At 43.2% G+C, this 23,074-nt stretch overlaps 1 protein-coding gene and 2 non-coding genes across 3 annotated transcripts in view; 2 read left to right on the top strand and 1 right to left on the bottom strand.

Moving 5' to 3' along the window:
- ASH1L (ASH1 like histone lysine methyltransferase) overlaps positions 1-23,074 on the top strand; it is a 233,924-nt gene that overhangs the window by 126,917 nt on the left and 83,933 nt on the right. Inside the window, 1 exon segment of the mRNA XM_033196131.1 lies at positions 20,580-20,759. Coding sequence (XP_033052022.1) covers positions 20,580-20,759 — 180 coding nt within the window.
- Positions 17,356-17,459, bottom strand: LOC117076972. Its single transcript, XR_004434580.1, has one exon. It is a non-coding gene; the product is annotated as a U6 spliceosomal RNA (small nuclear RNA).
- Positions 20,841-20,943, top strand: LOC117077108. The gene has a single exon (XR_004434688.1). It is a non-coding gene; the product is annotated as a small nucleolar RNA U13 (small nucleolar RNA).

Genomic DNA, 23,074 nt, shown 5'->3' on the forward strand with positions numbered 1-23,074 from the left:
GAGTATGAAATGGGTATCTCATTGTAGTTTTAATTTGCTATTCCCTAATGATTAGTGACAAACATATTTTCTTTTCTTTTCTTTTCTTTTCTTTTTTTTTTTGAGACGAGTCTCGCTCTGTTGCCCAGGCTGGGGTGCAGTGGCCGGATCTCAGCTCACTGCAAGCTCCACCTCCCAGGTTTACGCCATTCTCCTGCCTCAGCTTCCCGAGTAGCTGGGACTACAGGCGCCCGCCACCACGCCCGGCTAATTTTTGTATTTTTAGTAGAGATGGAGTTTCACCATGTTAGCCAGGATGGTCTCGATCTCCTGACCTCGTGATCCACCCATCCTGGCCTCCCAAAGTGCTGGGATTACAGGCGTGAGCCACTGCGCCCGGCCTGGCAAACATATTTTCATATGCTTATTGGCTATTTGTGTATCTTTAGAGAAATGTCTACTCAATCGCTTTTTCAATTTTTGATTGGGTTGTTTGGTGTTGTTAAGTTTTAGCAGTTCTCAATATATTCTGGATATTAGTCTCTTATCAGGCATATAAGCAAATATTTTCTCCCATTCTGTAGATTGCCTTTTTACTTTGTTTATGCTGTCTTTTGACATACAAAATTTTCTGGTATCTATGAAGTCCAATTGTCTGTTTTATCTATAAAGCTATGGTAATCAAAACCGTATGATAGTAGCATAAAGAGAGACATATAGACCAATGAAGTAGAATAGAGAGCCCAGAAATAAAACCTTGCATACATGGTCAGATGATTTTTGACAAAGATGCCCAAACCATTGAGTGGGGGAAAGGACAGACTTGTTAACAAATCATGCTGGGAAAACTGGATATCTGCATGCAAAAGAATGAAGTTGTAGTCTTACTGTAAACCATATACAAAATTTAACTCAAAATGGATCAAAGATATAAATGTAAAATCTAAAACTATAAACTCTTGGCCAGGTGCGGTGGCTCACTCCTGTAATCCCAGCACTTTGGGAGTCCAAGGTGGGTGGATCACGAGGTCAGGAGTTCGAGACCAGCCTAACCAACATAGTGAAACGTGTCTCTACTAAAAAGAAAAAAATTAGCCAGGCGTGGTGGTGTGTGCCTATAATCCCAGCTACTTGGGAGGGTGAGGCAGGAGAATTGCTTGAACCCAGGAGGCGGATGTTGTAGTGAGCCAAGATTACACTACTGCACTCAAACCTGGGTGACAGAGCAAGACTCCTTCTCAAAAAAAAAAAAAAAAAAAAAAAAAAAGGCTAGGCACAGTGGCTCACGCCTGTAATCCCAGCATTTGGGAGGCTGAGGCTGGCGGATCACCTGAGGGTCAGAAGTTCCAGACCACCCTGATCAACATGGAGAAACCCCTTCTCTATTAAAAATACAAAATTAGCTGGGTGTGGTGGCACATGCCTGTAATCCCAGCTACTCAGGAGGCTGAGGCAGGAGAACCCCTTGAACTGGGGAGGTGGAGGTTGCAGTGAGCCGAGATTGCGCCATCACACTCCAGCCTGGGCAACAAGAGTGAAACTTTGTCTCAAAATAAATAAATAAAAATAAAACTGTAAACTCTTAGGAGGAAATATAGGGCAAAAACTTCACAGCATGGAATTTGGCCATGATTTCTTAGATGTAATAACAAAGGCCCAGGCAATAAACCATTTTTATTTTTATTTTTATTTATTTATTTTTTTTCGAGACGAATTTTCACTCTGTCACCCAGCCTGGAATGCAGTGGCATAATTCCCACTCACTGCAACCTCCACCTCCCGGGTTCAAGTGATTCTCCTGCTTCAGCCTTTTGAGTAGCTGGGATTACATGTGCGCGCCACCATGCCTGGCTAATTTTTGTATTTTTAGTGGAGATGAGGTTTCACCATGTTGGCCAGGTTAGCCTCTAACTCCTGACCTCGGGTGATCCACCCGTCTCAGCCTCCCAAAGTGCTGGGATTACAGGCGTGAACCACCACATGTGGCCCATATTTAATATTTTTTAATGAACCAATTCAATGTTCATAATTTATAAATGGCTTTTCTTAATGTGGCATGTTCACTCTTACTCATATTCTCTATCATCTCTCCTGGTGAATCCTGGATAGAGAGGTTTTTGTTTTTTTTTTCCATCCACCTATATAAAAATAATTGCTTTTTTCTAGAGAATATATTTTTTAATTTCAGGAGCAATACACGCTGGTAATAAATAATTTTTTTTTTTTTTTTTTTTTGAGATGGAGTCTCGCTCTGTCACCCAGGCTGGAGTGCTGTGGCCGGATCTCAGCTCACTGCAAGCTCCGCCTCCCGGGTTCACGCCATTCTCCTGCCTCAGCCTCCCAGGTAGCTGGGACTACAGGCGCCGCCACCTCGCCCGGCTAGTTTTTTTTGTAGTTTTTAGTAGAGACGGGGTTTCACCGTGTTAGCCAGGATGGTCTCGATCTCCTGACCTCGCGATCCGCCCGTCTCGGCCTCCCAAAGTGCTGGGATTACAGGCTTGAGCCACCGCGCCCGGCCGGTAATAAATAATTTAATGAAACTAGTAGTTTACTGATTTAAAAGTAAAAGTCTCTTTTCACGTGCTCTCCCTTCCTCTTAACCCATTTTTCTCTCCATGGATAATGCTATTAACAGTACATTGTGTATTCTTTAATGCTGACAGCTTGTCATCAGAACATACAGAATTACCTTATACCATGGTAGGAATATATTATAATTTATGTAATTACGCTGTTGTGATTGACTAGATCTTGCTTTTTTATATTTAGTTCTTTATGTCGCTTATGTAATACTGAGTATTAGCTATGAGTTAGAGGTTTAATTTTCTTTCAATACTATTCATTAGAATTTAGCCATTCCCAACTTATTTGGAATGATACATTTATCATATACTAAGTTTTTGTTGTTGTTGCTGTTGTTGTTTTTGAAACGGAATCACCCAGGCTGGAATGCAGTGGCACAGTCTCGGCTTACTGCAACCTCTACCTCCTGAGTTCAAGTGATTCTCATGCCTCAGCCACCCAAGTAGCTGGGATTACAAGCATGAGCCACCATGCCCAACTAATTTTTGTGTTTTTAGTAGAGACGAGGTTTCCTCATGTTGGCCAGGCTGGTCTCGAACTCCTGACCTCAAGTGATCAGCCTGCCTTGACCTCCCAAAGTGCTGGAATTACAGGCATGACTCATCACACCCAGCACTAAATTCTTTTTTTTTTTTTTTTTTTTTGAGACAGAGTCTCACTCTGTCACCCAGGCTGGAATACAGTGGCACAATCTCGGCTCACTGCAACCTCTGCCTCCCAGGCAAGTGATTCTCCTGCCTCAGCCTCCTGAGTAGCTGGGATTACAGGCGCACACCACCACACCTGGCTAATTTTTTTGTATTTTTAGGAGAAACAGGGTTTTACCATATTGGTCAGACTGGTCTCAAACTCCTGACCTGATGATCCTCCCACCTCAGCCCTCCAAGGTGCTGGGATTACAGGCATGAGCCACGGTGCCCGGCCATTCTAAATTCTTTTTTTGAGACAGAGTCTCGCTCTGTCACCCAGGCTGGAGTGTAGTGGCGCGATCTCGGCTCACTGCAAGCTCCGATCCCCGGGTTCACACCGTTCTCCTGCCTCAGCCTCCCAAGTAGCTGGGACTACAGGCGCCCGCCACCTCGCCTGGCTAATTTTTTGTATTTTTAGTGGAGATGGGGTTTCACCGTGTTAGCCAAGATGGTTTCGATCTCCTGACCTCGTGATCCGCCCGCCTCAGCCTCCCAAAGTGCTGGAATTACAGGCGTGAGCCACCGCGCCTGGCCTCTAAATTCTTAATATATTGTTAGATCTCAGGGTCTTTTCAAATATTTTTATATTCTTTTCTATCAGGATATTTTGGTATCTCTGTCATAACAGTTTAATTATTGAAGCTTTAAGACACTGACAAGGAGGATGATTTCTGCGTTTACTGTAGTTTGAGACATCTTGACCATTTATGTGATGAAGGGTCGTCTTTAAAATGTGCTTCAAGAAAAGGCTTTCATCAGCCTGGGTAACATGGTGGAACCCCGTCTTGACCAAAAAATACAATAAATTAGCTGGGCGTGGTGGCGTGCATGCCTGTGGTCCCAGCTACTTGGGAGGCTGAGGTGCGAGGATCACTTGAGCCAGAGAAGTGGAGGTTGCAGTGAGCCTAGATTGTACCACTGAACTCCAACCTGGATGACAGTGAGACTTCGTCTCAACAACAACAACAAAAAAGGCTTTTGTTTAGGTTAGCCTTTCCATTCCAGCAAATTCTAGTGTCATGGTCAGCAAAATTAAACACATACTTTTTCACAAGATTGTATTCGGAGATTTGAAGAGATTATAAAGAGAAAGGTAAAATTTATGCCCTCAAGAGATTGTGTAGGGAAGGACATGACACATTGAGTTCCCAGAGACAGCAACAGTTTTTCAACTTGTTCTAACTGGAGCTTACACTAGTACTTGTTATATAATATGTATTCATTTATTTTTTTCAATTAGTATTTGTTGCAAGATTATTATGTTTCATGTACTTAGAATTGATACAGTGGTGGGTAAATCCAGAAACTTTTCCTACCTTCATGGATCTTAACCATCCAAGTGCTATTATGAAGAGTTACTTAGAGTTATAAGAGTACTGTATATGATAGAAATAACTAACTTAGTTTCCCAGAACAAGTAAGGACTATACTAAAAAATGTGAAGAATAGGCTCCATCTGTTATTTAAAGGAGTGAGGAGAGAGCAAACACTTTAAGTCTGAAAAGGCATGATAGTTTCAGGCAAGCGAAAGAAAGCTTTTGTGGTCAAAACATGGAGTAGAGTAGCATGGGATACAGATAGAGGTTGTAGGGATCAGATTGTGCCAAGAACCTTGTTTGGTATATTAAAGATTTTGGTCACTGTTGATTAATATTAAACCAGAATGCACAGGAATAGTTTAATGGTTATGAGGTGGGCTTCTAGGCTCAGAAAACCTAGGTTCAAATCCTGGTTTTAAAAAGAAAAAGGTATATTTTTAAAACACTTATAAATTATTCCTGTAAAAAATAAAATCAGGGCCGGGCGCGGTGGCGCAAGCCTGTAATCCCAGCACTTTGGGAGGCCGAGACGGGCGGATCGTGAGGTCAGGAGATCAAGACCATCCTAGCTAACACTGTGAAACCCCGTCTCTACTAAAAAATATAAAAAACTAGCCGGGCAAGGTGGCGGGCGCCTGTAGTCCCAGCTACTCGGGAGGCTGAGGCAGGAGAATGGTGTGAAGCCGGGAGGTGGAGCTTGCAGTGAGCTGAGATCTGGCCACTGCACTCCAGCCCGGGCGACAGAGTGAGACTCCGTCTCAAAAATAAAAAAATAAATAAATAAATAAAATAAAATAAAATCAGGCCAGGTGTGGTGGCTCACACCTGTAATCCCAGCCCTTTGGGAGGCTAAGGCAGGAGGATCACTTGAGGCCAGGAGTTCAAGACAGCCTGAGCAACGTGACTGGTTGTAGCTACCCTATCTCTACAAAAGCTATTTATTTATTTATTTATCAGACAGGGTCTTGCTCTGTCACCCAGGCTGGAGTACAGTGGCACAAGCTCAGTTCACTGCAACCTCCGCCTCCCAGGCTCAAGTGTCTCCACCCCCATCCCTCCCTGCTAGTGGCTGGGACTACATCCCTCCCTGCTAGTGGCTGGTGGGTGCCACCAGGCCTGGCTAATTTTTGTGTTTTTTGTAGACACGGGGTCTCACTATATTGCCCAGGCTGGTTTCGAACTCCTGCACTCAAGTGATCCTCTCGACTTGACATCCCAAAGTGCTAAGATTACAAGTGTGAGCCACCGCACCTGGCCCGTCTCTACAAAAAATTTAAAAATTAAATGAGCGTGGTGGTTCGTGTCTATGGTTCTAGCTACTTGGGAGCCTGAGGTGGGAGGATCACTTACACTCAAGAGGTTGAGGCTGCAGTGAGCTGTGTTCCTTCACTGCACTCCAGCCTCAGTGACAGAGTGTGACCTTGCCTCTAAAAATATATATTATTATTATTTTAGAGACTTTGTCTCTAAAAATACATATATACTATAGTGAGACTTTGTCTCTAAAAATATGTCTTATAATAATGTATAACATATATAAATATTATATGTGTGTATATATATATATTTGTTGTTGTTGTTGTTGTTGTTGTTGAGACTGTATCTCTGTTGCCCAGGCTGGAGTGCAATGGCTTGGCTCACTGCAACCTCCACCTCCTGGGTTCAAGTGATTCTCCTGCCTCCACCTCTGGAGTAGCTGGGATTACAGATGCCTACCACCATGCCCGGCTAATTTTTGTATTTTTAGTAGAGATGGAGTTTCACCATATTGGCCAGGCTGGTCTCGAACTCCGGACCTCAGGTCCGCCCGCCTTGGCCTTGCGAAGTGCTGGGATTACAGACATGAGCCACTACACCTGGCTGAAAAAATAAGAGCTTGCTAGCCACACCAGTAGTCTCAGCTACTCTGGAGGCTGAGGCTGGAGGATTGGTTGAACCCAGGAGTTTGAGACCAGCTTGGGCAATGGCAAAACCCTATCTCTAAAAACAATTTTATGAGAATAGGAAATTAAAAGAACAAGTGAATGAGCCTGAAAATGGTATTGGAAGAATATAAAACATATACCTTAAATTAATAAAATAAGGCCAGTGTATAACACTAAGAGTCACTTTAAGACGAAAGTTCTTTGAAAACTAATAAAATAGACAAACTTCTGGTAAAGCTGATCAATAGGATGAGAAAGGGAATAATTAGGGATTTAAGAAGAAATAAAGTGTATATAAGAGATTAAAATTTTACTACTGTAAGAACTTTAAGCCCATCAAATGGGAAAACTCTGTTGAAACAGACATGTTCCTAGAAAAATATAATTTTAACAAAACATACTCAAAAGAAATTACCTGAGCACTCCTATTGCATAAATTGAATCTATTATTTAAAGTCTTGCCCGAAGGACAGCATCAGACCCAACTTTAACTTCTACCACACTTTCAAGAAAAATATTATTCCCATCTCATTAAAGAGAATATGGACTGCAAACGGAAGAGGATACACCTAAAGAGAATACTACATAAACAGGCCAGGTGAGGTGAGTCACAACCATAGTCCCAGCACTTTGGGAGGCAGAGGCAGGGGTATTGCTGGAGCCCAGGGGTTCAAGACCACCCTGGGCAATATAGGGAAACTCCATCTCTACAAAAAACTTAAAAATCAGCCGAGTGTGGTGGCGCATGCCTGTAATCCCAGCTACTCGGGAGGCTGAGGGAGGAGAATTGCTTGAACCTGGCAGGCGGAGGTTGCAGTAAGCTGAGATCACGCCACTGCACTCCAAGACCCTGTCTCAAAAAAAAAAGCTTTAAAAATCAGCTGGATGTGCTGATGTGTGCCTGTAGTTCCAGCTGCTAGGGAGGCTGAGGTGTGAGGGATTACTTGAGCTTGTCCAGGAGGTCGAGGCTGCAGTGAGCCATAATCGTGCCACCACACTGCAGCCTGGGTGACAAAATGAGACCCTGTCTCGAAAAGCAAACAAAACCAATAAGAGACAAACAAGAGAATACATAACATAAGCTAAGTAAATTTTCTGTAAAGGTAATACCCATATTACCTTCATTCAAGAGTTGACCATATACTTTCCCTGTTCATAAACTCCTTTTCTGCCAGAATCTATAACCAGTCTCCTGACTTTTAAGGTAACCACATATTTACCTTTTAAAATACTATTTATGTGTGCAGGTCTAAACAATACAGCTTATTCTTCTTGAATTTCATGGAAATCTAATTATACAGGTTGGGTGCCATGACTCATGCCTGTAATTTCAGCACTTTTGGAAGCCGAGCATGTGGATCACTTGAACCCAGGAGTTTGAGACTAGCTTAGGCAACGTGGCAAAACCTCATCTCTACTGAAAATACAAAAAGTTAGCCAGTTGTGGTAGCACACACCTGTAGTCCTAGCTACTCAGGATACCAAGTCGGAGGATCAGTTGAGCCCAGAAGGTAGAGATTGCAGTGAGCCAAGATCACATCACTGCATTCCAGCCAGGGTGACAGAGTGAGACCCTGTCTCAAAAAAACAAAAACAAACAAAAAAAATTAATTATAGAGGACATATGCTATTGTGTCTCACCTTTTTTTGCTCAACATATTCATGTTAAATTATGTATGTTATTGCATCCTGTTGTAGTTTTAATGTGTTGTAATTCATTGTTTGTGTGTAATACAGTTCTTCCATTTTACTCTTGGATTATTTTCAACTTGAGATTATTGCCCAAAAAAACCTGCTTTTAATATTCCTCTAATGTCCACTGGTGGATATGGAAACTAAAGCATTTTGTGTGTGTGTATATATATATATATATATATGCCAAGATCAGCTCGGTCGGGGAGACCCTTAACCCAGTGACACTAGAGGAATGAAAGACACACACACACACACACAGAAATATAGAGGTATGAAGTGGGAAATCAGGGGTCTCACAGCCTTCAGAGCTGAGAGCCCTGAACAGAGATTTACCCACGTATTTATTAACAGCAAGCCAGTCATGAGCATTGTTTCTATAGATATTAGATTAACTAAAAGTATCCCTTATGGGAAACGAAGGGATCCGCTGAAATAAAGGGATGGGTTTGACTGGTTATCTGCAGCAGGTGCATGTCCTTAAGGCATAGATCGCTCATGCTATTGTTTGTGGTTTAAGAACACCTTTAAGTGGTTTTCCGCCCTGAGTGGGCCAGGTGTTTCTTGCCGTCATTCCAGTAAACCCACAACCTTACAGCGTAGGCATCATGGCCATCATGAACATCATGAACATGTCACAGTGCTGCAGAGATTTTGTTTATGGCCAGATTTTGGGGGGCCTGTTTCCAACATATATATATATATTTTTTTTTTGAGACAGAGTTTCGCTCTTGTCACCCAAGCTAGAGTGCAGTGGCATGATCTCAGCTCACTGCAACCTCCACCTCCTGGGTTTAAGCAGTTCTCCTGCTTCAGTCTCCCAAGTAGCTGGGATTAGAGGCGCCCACCACAATGCCCAGCTAATTTTTTTGTGTTTTTAGTAGAGACAGGGTTTCACCATGTTGGTCAATCTGGTCTTGAACTCCTAACCTCAGGTGATCCACCCGCCTTGGCCTCCCAAAGTGCTGGGATTACAGGCGTGAGCCACTGTGCCCGGACTTAAGGCACTATATTAATTTGTTCTCACATTGCTATAAATACCTGAGACTGGATAATTTATAAAGAAAAGAAGTTTAATTGGTTCATGGTCCTGCAGGCTGTATGGTAGGCATGATGCTGGCATCTCCTAGGCTTCTGGGGAGGCTTCAGGAAACTTTCAGTCATGGGGAGTATATAGGTTACAGGGCCAGAGCAGGAGCAAGAAGAAGGACCAAGTGCCATACACATTTTAAAGCACCAAATCTCAACAGAACTCACTCACTATGGCAATGATAGCATCCAAGGGGATGGTGCTAAACCACTTAAGAGAAAACCACCCCCATCCCATGGTCCAGTCACTTCCCACCAGGTTTCAACACCAATACTGGTGATTACATTCCAGCATGAGAGGTAAGCAGGACACACATCCAAACTGTATCAGGGGCTGGGCGCAGTGGCTCATGCCTGTAATCCCAGCAATTTGGGGGGCCGAGGTGGGTGGATCACCTGAGGTCAGGAGTTTAAGACCAGCCTGGCCAACATAGTGAAAACCCGTCTCTACTAAAAATAGAAAAATTGGCCAGGCATGGTGGCTCACGCTTGTAATCACAGCATTTTGGGAGGCCGAGGTGGGCAGATCACCTGAGGTCAGGAGTTTGAGACCAGCCGGGCCAACATGGCGAAACTCCATCTCTACTAAAAAGTGCAAAAATTAGCTAGGTGGCGGATGCCTATAGTCCTAACTACTCAGGAGCCTGAGGCAGGAGAATTGCAGGAGAATTGCTTGAACCCAGGAGGTGGAGGTTGCAGTGAGCCGGGATCCAGCCACTGCACTCCAGCCTGGGCGACAAGAGCAGGACTGTGTCCCAAAAAAAGAAAAGAAAAGAAAAGGAAAATTAGCCAGGTGTGGTGATGCATGCCTGTAATCCCAGCTACTCATGAGGCTGAGGCAGGAGAATTGCTTGAACCTTAGAGCTAGGGGTGGCAGTGAGCTGAGATCAGACCACTCCAACCTGGGTGACAGAGTGAGACTCTGTCTCAAAAAAAAAACTATATCAGGGTATATACCTGGAAATGTAATTACTGAATAAAATAAAGGATTTCTCCCAAGATTTAATTTCAAGCTATGGAGTATTAAGGTTGTGTGGAACTGAATAGATAAAAGAAACAGACCTTCACATATATGGAAGCTTGCTGGGTAACAGAGGCATATCAATAAAGAAGAACTGTTCAATAAATTGTGCCCAGTAACTTGAAATTCCCTGGGAATCGGGTGAAAGAGTGAGACTCTGTCTCAAAAAAAAAAAAAAAAAATTAGGCCGGGCGCATCCTAGCACTTTGGGAGGCTGAGGTGGGTGGATCACCTGAGGTCAGGAGTTTGAGACCAGCCTGGCCAGCATGGTGGAACTTTGTCTCTACTAAAAATTAAAAAATTAGCCCTCCGTGGTCGGGTGCAGTGGTTCACACCTGTAATCCCAGCACTTTGAGAGGCCGAGGCAGGCAGATCACGAGGTCAGAAGTGCAAGACCAGCTTGACCAACATGGTGAAACCTTGTCTCTACTAAAAATAAAAAAAATTAGTCAAGCATGGTGGCACATGCCTATAATCCCAGCTACTCAGGAGGATGAGGCAGGAGAGTCGCTTGATCCTGGGAGGCGAAGGTTGCAGGGAGCTGAGATCGCACCATTGCACTTTAGCCTGGGCAACAGAGCAAGACTCCACCTCAAAAAAAAAAAAAAAAAGGTAGCCCTGCATGATGGTGAGTGCCTGTAATCCCAACTACCTGGGAGGCTGAGGCAGGAAAATCACTTGAACCTAGGAGGGGGAAACTACAGTGATCCAAGATCGCACCACTGCACTCCAGCGTGGGCGACAGAGCAAGACTCTGTCTCCAAACAAACAAACAAACCTAGGCTGGGCGTGGTGGCCCACGCCTGTAATTCCAGCACTTTTGGGAGGCCAAGGTGGGTGAATCACTTGAGTTCAGGAGTTCGAGACCAGCCTGGCCAATATGGTGACACCCTGTCTCTACTAAAAATACAAAAATTAGCCGGGCATGGTGGCACACACCTTTAATCACAGCTACTCAGGAGGCTGAGGCAGGAGAATAACTTGAACCCAGGAGGCGGAGATTGCAGTGAACCGATGTTGCTCCACTGCACTCCAGCCTGGCCACAGAGTGAGGCTGTGTCTCATAAAAAAAAAAAAAAGAAAAGAAAACCAGCCAGGTGAGGTGGTGGGTGTCTGTCCTCCTTAGCTACTTGTGAGGCTGAGGCAGAATCATTTGAACTCTGGGTGGCGAAGGTTGCAGTGAGCCAGCATCATGCCATTGCACTCCAGCCTGGGCAAAAAAGCAAGACTGTCTCAAATAAAAAAAGTTAAAATTTATCAGAATTTACAAACACAAACCATACATGATGCCATTCTCAGTTATGAGAAATGTAAACAAAGACATACAGCATTATTCATAAAATTCGGTGGCTCAAGCCTGTAATCCCAGCACTTTGGGAGGCCAAGACAGGCGGATCATGAGGTCAGCAGATCAAGACCATCCTGGCTAACACGGTGAAACCCCGTCTCTACTAAAAAATACAAAAAACTAGCCGGGCGAGGTGGCAGGCGCCTGTAGTCCCACCTACTCGGGAGGCTGAAGCAGGAGAATGGTGTGAACCTGGGAGGCGGAGCTTGCAGTGAGCTGAGATCTGGCCACTGCACTCCAGCCCGGGTGACAGAGCGAGACTCTGTCTCAAAAAAAAAAAAAAAAAAAAAAAAATCATAAAATTAACTGTAATAGGCCAGGCATGGTAACTTATGCCTGTAATCCCAGCACTTTCGGAGGCCCAAGTTAGGCGGATCCCCTGAGGTCGGGAGTTGGAGACTAACCTGACCAACATGGAGAAACTCTGTCTCTACTAAAAATACAAAATTAGCCGGGCATGGTGGCGCATGCCTGTAATCCCAGCTACTTGGGAGGCTGAGGCAGGAGAATCGCTTGAACCTAGGAGGCGGAGGTCGCAGTGAGCCAAGAAAACAAAAAAACTATAATACATACTGTACTGCTATAATAATTTCATAGCCACCTCTTGTTGTTATTGCAATGAAGAACTCAAGTGTTGCCAGAATCCACTTCAAAGTCATATGACACTAATCATCTCCAAGTGAGCAGTTTACTGGAATCCTTCCGGTAAATTGCATATCACAGTACAAAGTGATCTCTTGAAGTTCTTGCGTTCTCATTGTTTTTACTATGCTTCCATAAACCTTGAATGACCCTATGAGACCTTTATGAAATGGGATTAGTAGTGTTAGAAGTGCTTCCAAGAACAAGAGAAAAGTCCTGACATTACAAGAAAACAAAAAGTTGAACTGCTTGATATGTACCATAGATTGAGGTCTGCAGCTGTGATTGCCCACCATTTCAAGATAAATGGGTGGGACACAGTGGCTCCCACCTATAATCCCAGCACTTTTGGAGACAGAGGTGGGTGGATCATGGGGTCAGGAGTTAGAGACCAGCCTGGCCAACATGGAGAAACCCTGTCTCTACTAAAAATACAAAAAATTAGGTGTGATGGCAGGCACCTGTAATCCTAGCTACTCCAGAGGCTGAGGAAGGAAAATTGCTTGAACCCGGGAGGTGGAGGTTGCAGTGAGCCGAGATCATGCCGTTGCCTTACAGCCTGAGCGACAGAGTGAGACTCCGTCTCAAAAGAAAAGAAGAAAAATAAATGAATCTAGCATAAGGACTTGAAAAAAGAAAAGGAGTTTCACAAAGCCATCACCGCAGCTGTGCCAGCAAGTGCGAAAACTTTGTACTTTTTCCGGGATATCTTTTTATCTCGTGTTGAAAATGCAGGAGTTTTTTGTTTGTTTGTTTGTTTTTTAGACAGTCTTGCTCTGTCGCCAGGCTGGAATGCAGTGGCACGATCTTGGCTCACTGCAACCTCTGCCTCCCGGGTTTAAGCAATTCCCCTACGTCAGCCTCCCCAGTAGCTGGAACTACCACCATGCCCAGCTCATTTTTTGCGTTTCAGTAGGCATGCATTTCGCCATGTTGGCCAGAATGGTCCCAATCTCCTGACCTCGTGATCCGCCTGCCTCGGCTTCCTAAAGTGCTGGGATAACAGGTGTAAGCCACCACGCCTGGCTGAAAATGCAGTTTTTATGTGGGTGCAGGATTGCCTTAAAAAGACATACCTGTCTGGGCGTGGTGGATCACACCTGTAATCCCACCACTTTGGGATGCCGAGGCTGGTAGATCACCTGAGGTCAGGAGTTCAAGACCAGTCCAGCCAGCATGGCGAAATGCTGTCTCTACTAAAAATGCAAAAATTAGCCGAGCATGGTGGTAGGTGCCTGTAATCCCAGCTACTCGGAAGACTGAGACGGAGAGTTGCTTGAGCCTGGGAGGCAGAGCTTGCAGTGAGCCAAGATCGCTCCACTGTACTTTAGCCTGGGTGACGAAGCGAGACTCCGTCTCAAAAAAAAAAAAGCCAGCTCAGTGGCTCATGCCTGTAATCTCAGCATTTTGGGAGGCCGGGGCAGGCAATCACTTGAAGTCATGAGTTCAAGACCAGCCTGGTCAACATGATGAAACCCTTCTGTATTAAAAAAACAAAACAGCCAGGTGTGGTAGTGGGTACCTGTAGTCCCAGCTATTCAGGAGGCTGAGGCAGGAGAAATCGCTTGAACCCAGGAGGCGTAGGCTGCAGTGAGCCGAGACCAGGCCACTGCACTCCAGCCCCAGTGGCAGAGTGAAACTCCGTCTCAAAAAAAAAGAAAAAGAAAAAGTCAAGATAAAAGGAGAAGTTGCTTCTGCCAACCAAGAGGCAGTAGATAAGTTCCCAGTCGCTATTAAGAAAATCATTAGCAGCCGGATGCAGTGGCTCACGCCTGTAATCCCAGTATTTTGGGAGGCGGAGACGTGTGAATCATCTGAGGTCAGGAGTTCAAGAGCAGCCTGGCCAACATGGTGAAACCCCATCTCTATTAAAAATACAAAAATTAGCAGACATTGGTGGCCCGAAGGTTTCAGTGAGACAAGATCATGTCATTGCACTGCAACCTGGGCGACGAGAGCAAGATGCCATCTCAAAAAATATATATATATTAGCTGGGCGTGGTGGTGTGCCCCTGTAATCCCAGCTACTCGGGAGGCTGAGGCAGGAGAATTGCTTAAACCCAGGAGGTAGAGGTTGCAGCGAGCCGAGATCGTGCCATTGCCCTCCAGCCTGGTGGATGGAATGAGACTCTGAGTCAAAAAAGAAAAAATAAAAATGAAGTAAGTCAGACACAAATGGACATATATTTTATGGTTTCACTAGTATGAGAACCTGGAATAGACAAATTCATACAGGCAGAAAGTAGAATATTGGTTATTAGGGGTTGGAGGGAGGATGGAATAGAGTGTTTCTTTAATAGGGTCAGTTATTCTGTCTGGGAGGATGAAAAAGATGTAGAGGAGGATGGATACTGGTGATAGTCGTACAACAATGTGAATGTATTTTCATGTCACTGAACTGTCTAGAACACTTAAAAATGGTTTAAAAGGTAAATGTTTTGGTATGTGCATTTTACCACAGTTTTTCAAAAAAAATTAGTCATGTGTGTTTATTTCTGTACTCTATTCTGTTCTTCATTTCTTTTGTGTAGCTAGTATCACATTGTGCTGATTACATTTACAGTAACTCTTGAAATTAGATAAATCGTCCAATGTTTTTTTAATTTTTTTTTTTTTTTTTTTTTTTTTTGAGACAGACAAGAGTCTTGCTCTGTCGCCCAGGCCGGAGTGCAGTGGCATGAACTCGGCTCACTGCAAGCTCCACCTCCTGGGTTCACGCCATTCTCCTGCCTCAGCCTCCCGAGTAGCTGGGACTACAGGCGCCCACCACCATGCCCGGCTATTTTTTCTATTTTTAGTAGAGACGGGGTTTCACTGTGTTAGCCAGGATGGTCTCGATCTCCTGACCTCATAATCCGCCCGCCTCAGCCTCCCAAGGTGCTGGAGATTACAGGCGTGATTTACCACGCCCGGCCTTAGTTTTTGTGTTTCCATGGCAATTTGTGAATTATCTTGGCATTTTCTCAAAAACAAACAAACAAAAAAACCTCTGTTGGTACTTGAGATTGTGTTAGATCTATAGATCAGTTTGGGGGAAAATTGCAATCACCAATTTTTTTTTTTAAGACACAGAGTCTTCCTCTGTTGCCCAGGCTAGAGTGCAATGGTTTACTGTCATCCTTGACCTCCTGGGTTTGAGCAATCTTCCCACTTTAGTCTCTTCAGTAGCTGGGACTACAAGTGTAAGCCACCACACCTGGCTAGTTTTTTAAAATTTTTTGCAAAGATTGGGTCTGTGTTGCCTAGGTTGGTCTCCAACCTCTGGGCTCAAGTGATCCTCCTGCCTCAGCCTCCCCAAGTGCTGGTATTACAGGTGAAAGCTGCCAAGCCTGGACAGAAATTGCCATCTTTTTTTTTTTTTTTTTTTTGAGATGGAATCTCACTGTTTCCCAGGCTAGAGTGCAGTGGCTCAATCTCAGCTCACTGCAAACTCTGCCTCCCAGGTTCACGCCATTCTCCTGCCTCAGCTTCCCGAGTAGCTGGGACTACAGGCGCCTGCCACCACACCCAGCTAATTTTTTGTATTTCAATAGAGACGGGGTTTCACCATGTTAGCCAGGATGGTCTCGATCTCCTGACCTTGTGATCCTCCCGCCTTGGCCTCCCAAAGTGCTTGAATTACAGGCATGAGTCACCACACCCGGCTTAGAAATTGCCATCTTAATGACATTCAGTGTTTCATTCCATGGACATCCATGGACGTGGTATATCACTCCATTTATTTTAGATTATCTTTTATTTTTAATTTTTTTCTTTTTTCTTTTTTTTTATAAAATGGAGCCTTGCTCTGTCACCCAGGCTGAAGTGCAGTAGAGTGATCTTGGCTCATTGCAACATCCACCGCCTGGGCTCAAGTGATTCTCCTGCCTCAGCCTCCTGAGTAGCTGAGGTTACAGGTGCCCGGCAGCATGCCTGGCTAATTTTTATATTTTGGAGATGGGGTTTCACCATATTGGCCAGGTTGGCCTCGAACTCCTGACCTCAAGTAATTCACCTGCCTTGGCCTCCCAAAGTGCTGGGATTACAGGCATGAGCCACCGTGCCTGGCCTTTTTTTAAAATTCATTGTTTTGTTTATACTCTTATGTACAGCATGTATTTCGTTAGATTTATATTTTGGTTTTCTTTTAAATTTATACTTATGTTTATAAATTTATAAAGAAATTAGAGTTCTGTATTATTTTGTTTGATATGTATCTAAGCATTTAATGCTTTTCTTTTTTTTTGTTTGTTTGTTTGTTTGTTTGTTTGTTTTTGAGATGGAGTCTCATTCTGTTGCCCAGGCTGGAGTGCAGCGTTGCCATCTTGGCTTAATGCAACCTCCACCTCCTGGGTTCAAGTGATTCTCCTGCCTCAGCTTCCTGAGGAGCTGGGACTGCAGTTGCATGCCACCATACCCAGCTTATTTTTGTATTTTAAGGAGAGACGGGGTTTCACCATGTTCACCAGGTTGGTCTCAAACTCCTGACCTTAGGTGATCTGCCCGCCTCATCCTCCCACAGTGTTGGGATTATAGGAGTGAGCCACCCTGCCTGGCTACTTTTCTATTGTTGTAAGTAGCGTTGTTTAATTTTGATTTCAATTTTCTTATTGATAGAACATAGAAATACGGTTGAATTTGACCTTGGATTCCTCAACATTATTGTGTAATTCACTAATTGTAGTACTTTCTCTTTTGTAGAGTCTTTGGGTGTTTTTGTATAGACAGTCAAATAATGTGTGAGTAGAGATAGTTTGTAAATCTTCCTTTTCAATGTTGTTTTCTTTTTCTGGCCTTTTTGCACTGGCTAGGACCTCTATTATGATACTGAACATATATGATGAAATTATATATTTGCCTTGTCCTTAATAATAGGGAAACTTAATTTAATCTGTACATATGAGGCAAATCAAGTATCTGGGAAACTTCCTGCCTGGTCATTGCCAGTATGTTTGCTTATGTTTGTATTATAGATAATTTCCAGAGCTTTTAGTTGTACTTAGTAAAATGAGAGGTAGATATACATCTGTTTCATTTTTGTCTGGAACAAGAATCACCTGTATTATTTTTTAAGTAAAATGCTTTGTTTAAAAATATGGAATGCTTCACAAGTTTGCATGTCATTCTTGCACCAGGGCCATGCTAATGTCTGTATTGTTCCAATTTTAGTATATGTGCTGCTGAATCAAGCACATCTTTTATTTTTTTAATGTTTTTGTTTGATTTAGATTTCTATTTTGATAAGCTTCCCCTTTCCCTCTCCTTTTAGCACTCTTAGATGTCATTACATTGTCTTCTGGTTTGCATTGTTGTGGATATGATATCTAAACTTTTTTTTTTTTTTTTAAGAAACGGGTCTTGCTATGTTGCCCAGACTGGTCTTGAATTCCTGGGCTCAAGCAATACTCCTGCATCAGACATACAAAGTGCTGGGTTTACAGGCTTGAGCCACTGTGCTCTGCGCCTTTTTATAAGATGTGCTTTTTCTTCAGCTGCTTCTTTTTGTTTGTTTTTGGCCTCCCAGGCTGGAGTGCAGTGGCATGATCTCAGCTCACTGCAAGCTCTGCCTCCCGGGTTCACACCATTTTCCTGCCTCAGCCTCCCGAATAGCTGGGACTGCAGGTGCCCACCACCATGCCTGGCTAATTTTTTGTTTTTGTATTTTTAGTAGAGATGGGGTTTCACCATATTAGCCAGGATGATCATGATCTCCTGACCTTGTGATCCGCCCGCCTCGGCGTCCCAAAATGCTGGACTGCACCCGGCCTATTTAGCTTCTTTTGTTTTCTTCATCAATAGTTTTTAGCAAGTTTATTATGATATACTATACCTTATTTGTTTTATTTATCCTGCCTGTGGTTTGCTTAGTTTCTTCTAACTCTGAGGTTATACTTTTTATCAATTTGGGAAACTTTTTAGCCATAATTCTCAATTTTTTTCATGGTGAATTTTTTATATTGTGAACGTTACATCATTGTATATCTGGTTTTTGTTGTTTTCCGAGTGTTCAGTTGTTTTTAGTATTAAGTTTTCTCCTTTCCTGAGATTCTAAGATTCTGTTAGTATTATATTCTCTACTAATTTATTCTTTCCTTTAATCTCTGTGTCTCAGTTTATGTTGTTTCTATTGCTGTCTTCAAGTTCACTGATCTCCAGTGCCTTATTTGCTGTTAAGTACCCTCCAGTTTCTCATTTCAGATTTGGTATTTATCAATTATCAATATTCCTTTTGTTGTTGTTAAGTCTTCCATTCTTCTCCTCATTCTGTTTATATTTTCTTCTAAATTCCTGATTTATGCTTGTAGAGTAGTACCTCAAAGTTATTTTCTTTTCTGTCTTTGTGATTTCTATTTCTATTGCTGTTTCTACTGAATGATTTTTCTCCTGGTTCACATTTTCCTGCATTTTGGCATATGTAGGAATTTATTACTGGATGCAAGACATTGTGATGTCGCATTATTGTATGTCTGGTTTTTGTTGGTTTCCTTTACAAATATTCAATTTTATTTTGGTAGGCAGTTAAGTTACTTATGGATCAGTTTGGATTCTTATGAATATTGTTTTTAAACTTAGCTAAGGCTGGTCTTTATGTCAGGATAATTAAGCCCTCTAACAGTGGATAACATTACTCTCTTAGCTTACTGTTTAATGTCACCTATTGTTGAACAATGTTTTTCTACTTTGCCTAATGGAATCTGGGTATCTGCCATCATATGTAAGTTGTGTGAATTGCTCAGGTTACAGTTTTCTGGTAGTTCTTTGTTCAGCCATATGGAATTTTACCCTTCACATGCACAACGTAGTGTTTAGCAGTATACTGAAAGAGACACCCATAGTTAGATTTCTAGATTTATAATTCTCTGTAGCTTTTTCCATTCTGGTACTCAGTTCCACAGATTCCAGCTATCTCAGTCCCTCTGTACTCTGATATATCCCTTTTCAAGGGATGTATCAGTTTGGCCATTCTTTGCTTGGTTTCTACTTCTGTACCACAGTCATTCTTAGAAAGGCAAGGTGGGGTCTGGGTGTAATGGCTCACGCCTGTAATTCCAACACTTTGGGAAGCTGAGGTGGGCAGATCACCTGAGATCAGGAGTTCAAGACCATCCTGGGCAGCATGGTAAAACCCCATCTCTACTAAAAATACAAAAAAAACAATAAGCTGGGTGTGGTGGCACATACCTGTAATCCCAGCTACTCAGGAAGCTGAGGTAGGAGAATCACTTGAGCCCAGCAGCAGAGAGCTGAGATCACACCACTGCACTCCAGCCTGGGAGACAGAGCAAGACTCCATCTCACAAAAAGAAAGAGAGAGAGAGAGAGAGAGAGAGAGAGAGAGAGAGAGAGAGACAGGAAAGGGAAAAGGAAGGAAAAGAAAAGAAAAGAAAGGCAAGGTGGGGCTGGGCGCAGTGGCTCATGCCTGTAATCCCAGCACTTTGGGTAGGCGGATTACCTGATGTTAGGAGTTTGAGACCAGCCTGTCCAACATGGTGAAACCCTGTCTCTACTAAAAATACAAAAATCATCCAGATGTGGTGACAGGCGCCTGTAATCCGAGCTACTCAGGAGGTTGAGGCAGGAGAATCTCTGGAACCCAGGAGGCAGAAGTTGCAGTGAGACAAGATTGTGCCACTGCACTCGAACCTGGGCAGCAGAGTGAGACTCCATCTCAAAAAACAAAAAGAAAAACAGAAAAGAAAGGCAAGGTGGTTGTGTAACTCACCGCATTTTTTTCAGATTTCTCAGGGATCACAGTGCTGCACTAACTGTTGTCCAATATCTGATAATAATCGTCTTTTAAATTTTTCTCATGCAAAGCATGGTGGCTCACGCCTATAATCCCAACACTTGGGAGGCCGAGGCGGGCGTATCACTTGAGGTCAGGAGTTAAAGACCAGCCTGGCCAACATGGCGAAACCCTGTCTCTGCTAAAAATACAAAACTTAGCTGGGCGTAGTGGCGTGCCCCTGTAATCCCAGCTACTCGGGAGGCTGAGGCAGAAGAAATCACTTGAACTCAGGAGGCGGAAGTTGTAGCGAGCCAAGATTGTGCCCCTGCACCCCAGCCTGGGTGACAGAGCAAGACTCCGACTCAAAAACTAAACTAAAATAAAATTTTCTCTAAGTATCTAGTAGACTACCATGTTTCTGTTACTTCTTGTCAGGTGAAGTCTCGTACCAGTTATTTAAACATGGCCAGATAAGGAAGTCCCTGTATCTCTTTTTTTAATTGCTGTGATTTTTTTAAGTAGACAATTATTTGTAGGAAAACATTTTTTTCACAATAAAATTATCTTTAAACTTCTCTTTCTAGCTTTAATGAAGCACCAGTTGAGATTCCCAGTCCTCCTGAAACCCCAGCTAAACCTCCTGAACCTGAAAGTACCTTGCAGCCTGTGCTTTCTCTCATCCCAAGGGAAAAGAAGCCCCCACGTCCCCCAAAGAAGAAGTATCAGAAAGCAGGGCTGTATTCTGACGTTTACAAAACTACAGAGTAAGTAGTAGTACCTATTAGCTAACATCCCTTTTTCTTCCACGTTTGAAAAAATACTTTGACTATCAAAAAACAATATAGATTATTTTGTATTTAATAAGCATGATGATTGTGTTTTTGCGCTCGTGTGAGGTACGCCTCCCTCAAACTTTGTGTTAAGGTCAATACATTACCCTTTCTGATGTGGGGGAAAATCCATACAAAAGTAACATACACAAATATCAGTGTTCACTGTACTGTCTTATGTTGTATGAGACTAATTGTCTTTCTGATCATTATCTTCTCTCTGCCTTACTAGATTGAGATTCCTTTTTTTTTTTTTTTGAGACAGAGTCTTGCTCTGTCACCCAGGCTGGAGTGCAGTGGCTGGATCTCAGCTCACTGCAAGCTCCGCCTCCTGGGTTCCCGCCATTCTCCTGCCTCAGCCTCCTGAGTAGCTGGGACTACAGGCGCCCGCCACCTCGCCCGGCTAGTTTTTTGTATTTTTTTTTTAGTAGAGACGGGGTTTCACCAGGTTAGCCAGGATGGTCTCAATCTCCTGACCTCGTGATCCGCCCGTCTCGGCCTCCCAAAGTGCTGGGATTACAGGCTTGAGCCACCGCGCCCGGCCACTAGATTGAGATTCTAATGATGCGTTTCTTTTTTTTTTTTTTTTTGAGACGGAGTCTCGCTCTGTCACCCAGGCTGGATGGAGTGCAGTGGCACGATCTCGGCTCACTGCCAACTCTGCTTCCAGGGTTCACACCATTCTCCTGCCTCAGCCTCCTGAGTAGCTGGGACTACAGGCCCTGCCACCACACCCAGCTAATTTTTTGTATTTTTAATACAGACGGGGTTTCACCATGTTAGCCAGGATGGTCTAGGTTTCCTGACCTCGTGATCCACCCGCCTCAGCCTCCCAAAGTGCTTGGGATTACAGGCATGAGCCATAGCGCCCAGCCCTAATGATGCTTATTAACTTAAGCAAAAAATGGCTCTAACTAAAATGATATTGGTGACTTCATTTTTTATATTGGTGACTTTATTTTTTATTGATGGGACGCTGTGTTCCATGAATTTTATCAGATGAATAAAATATTTGCCTCGCTTTTAAGAACTTCATATTATCTTGGCAGATTACAACTTAATAAGCACTCTGAGAATTTTTAAAGCATCAAAGGGATAGCAAATTATTATCAATTAAGAAATATTTTCTGGTTGAGTTAGGATTTAGAGGTTTGGTAGTAGTTTACCAGATGGAGAAGGATATTCTAGTCAGAACAGCGTGTAAAAAGGCACATCCTAGGATACAGAGTTTTCACATATCAAAACAACTTGGAAAGTTTAGGGCTCTGAAATGTAGTGGCGCTATGGTAAATAAACATTATATGATAAGGGACATACAACCATGGACTTTGAGATGTTTAGTTAACTTTAAGATATTTTGTTTTGGATGGGAGTGGTGGCTCATGCCTGTAATCCCAGCACTTTGGGAGGCCGAGGTGGGTGGATCACCTGAGGTTGGGAGTTTGAGACCAGCCTGACCAACATAGAGAAACCCCATTTCTACTAAAAATACAAAATTAGCCGGGTGTGGTGGCACATGCCTGTAATCCCAGGTACTTGGGAGGCTGAGGCAGGAGAATCGCTTGAACCCCGGAGGCAGAGGTTGTGGTGAGCTGAGATCACACCATTGCACTCCAGCCTGGGCAACAAGAGTGAAACTCCATTTCCAAAAAAAAAAATTTTTATGCTATTTTGCTATAGGAAATCAAAAATGAGTTTGGGGGGATGGATGTGAAAGGCGTAGGTTTATTTAAGATAACTCCAGTAGCAGGGTGGAAAATAAATGGAATGAATGACTAGTGGCAAAATCTCTCTCAGTTTCTATCAAAAAGTCATGAATATCTGAATTTAGACAAAAAGCCGAGTAGGATTGAAAGAGGAAACCTTAGATTTTAGAGATACATCTCATTTGGTGGTGGTAAAGTAATTGACATGTAAACCATGCCACTTTATTTTGCATTTAAAAGATTTTTATTCATTTGTCACTGAGGTAGGTATCACAAAATTTTTATACTCTGTACGTGCTTCTTAGGTCATGAAAACATTTTACTAATGAAGCTTAAGTTTAACTAATTATAATAATAATAAATCATCTCAAACAACCAAGACTTTAAAAAGATAGGCACGGCCGGGCGCGGTGGCTCAAGCCTGTAATCCCAGCACTTTGGGAGGCCGAGACGGGCGGATCACGAGGTCAGGAGATCGAGACCATTCTGGCTAACACTGTGAAACCCCGTCTCTACTAAAAAAATACAAAAATTAGCCGGGCG

This window comes from Trachypithecus francoisi, unplaced genomic scaffold, assembly GCF_009764315.1.
Source record: "Trachypithecus francoisi isolate TF-2019V2 unplaced genomic scaffold, Tfra_2.0 Lachesis_group5, whole genome shotgun sequence".
Classification (NCBI taxonomy): domain Eukaryota; kingdom Metazoa; phylum Chordata; class Mammalia; order Primates; family Cercopithecidae; genus Trachypithecus; species Trachypithecus francoisi.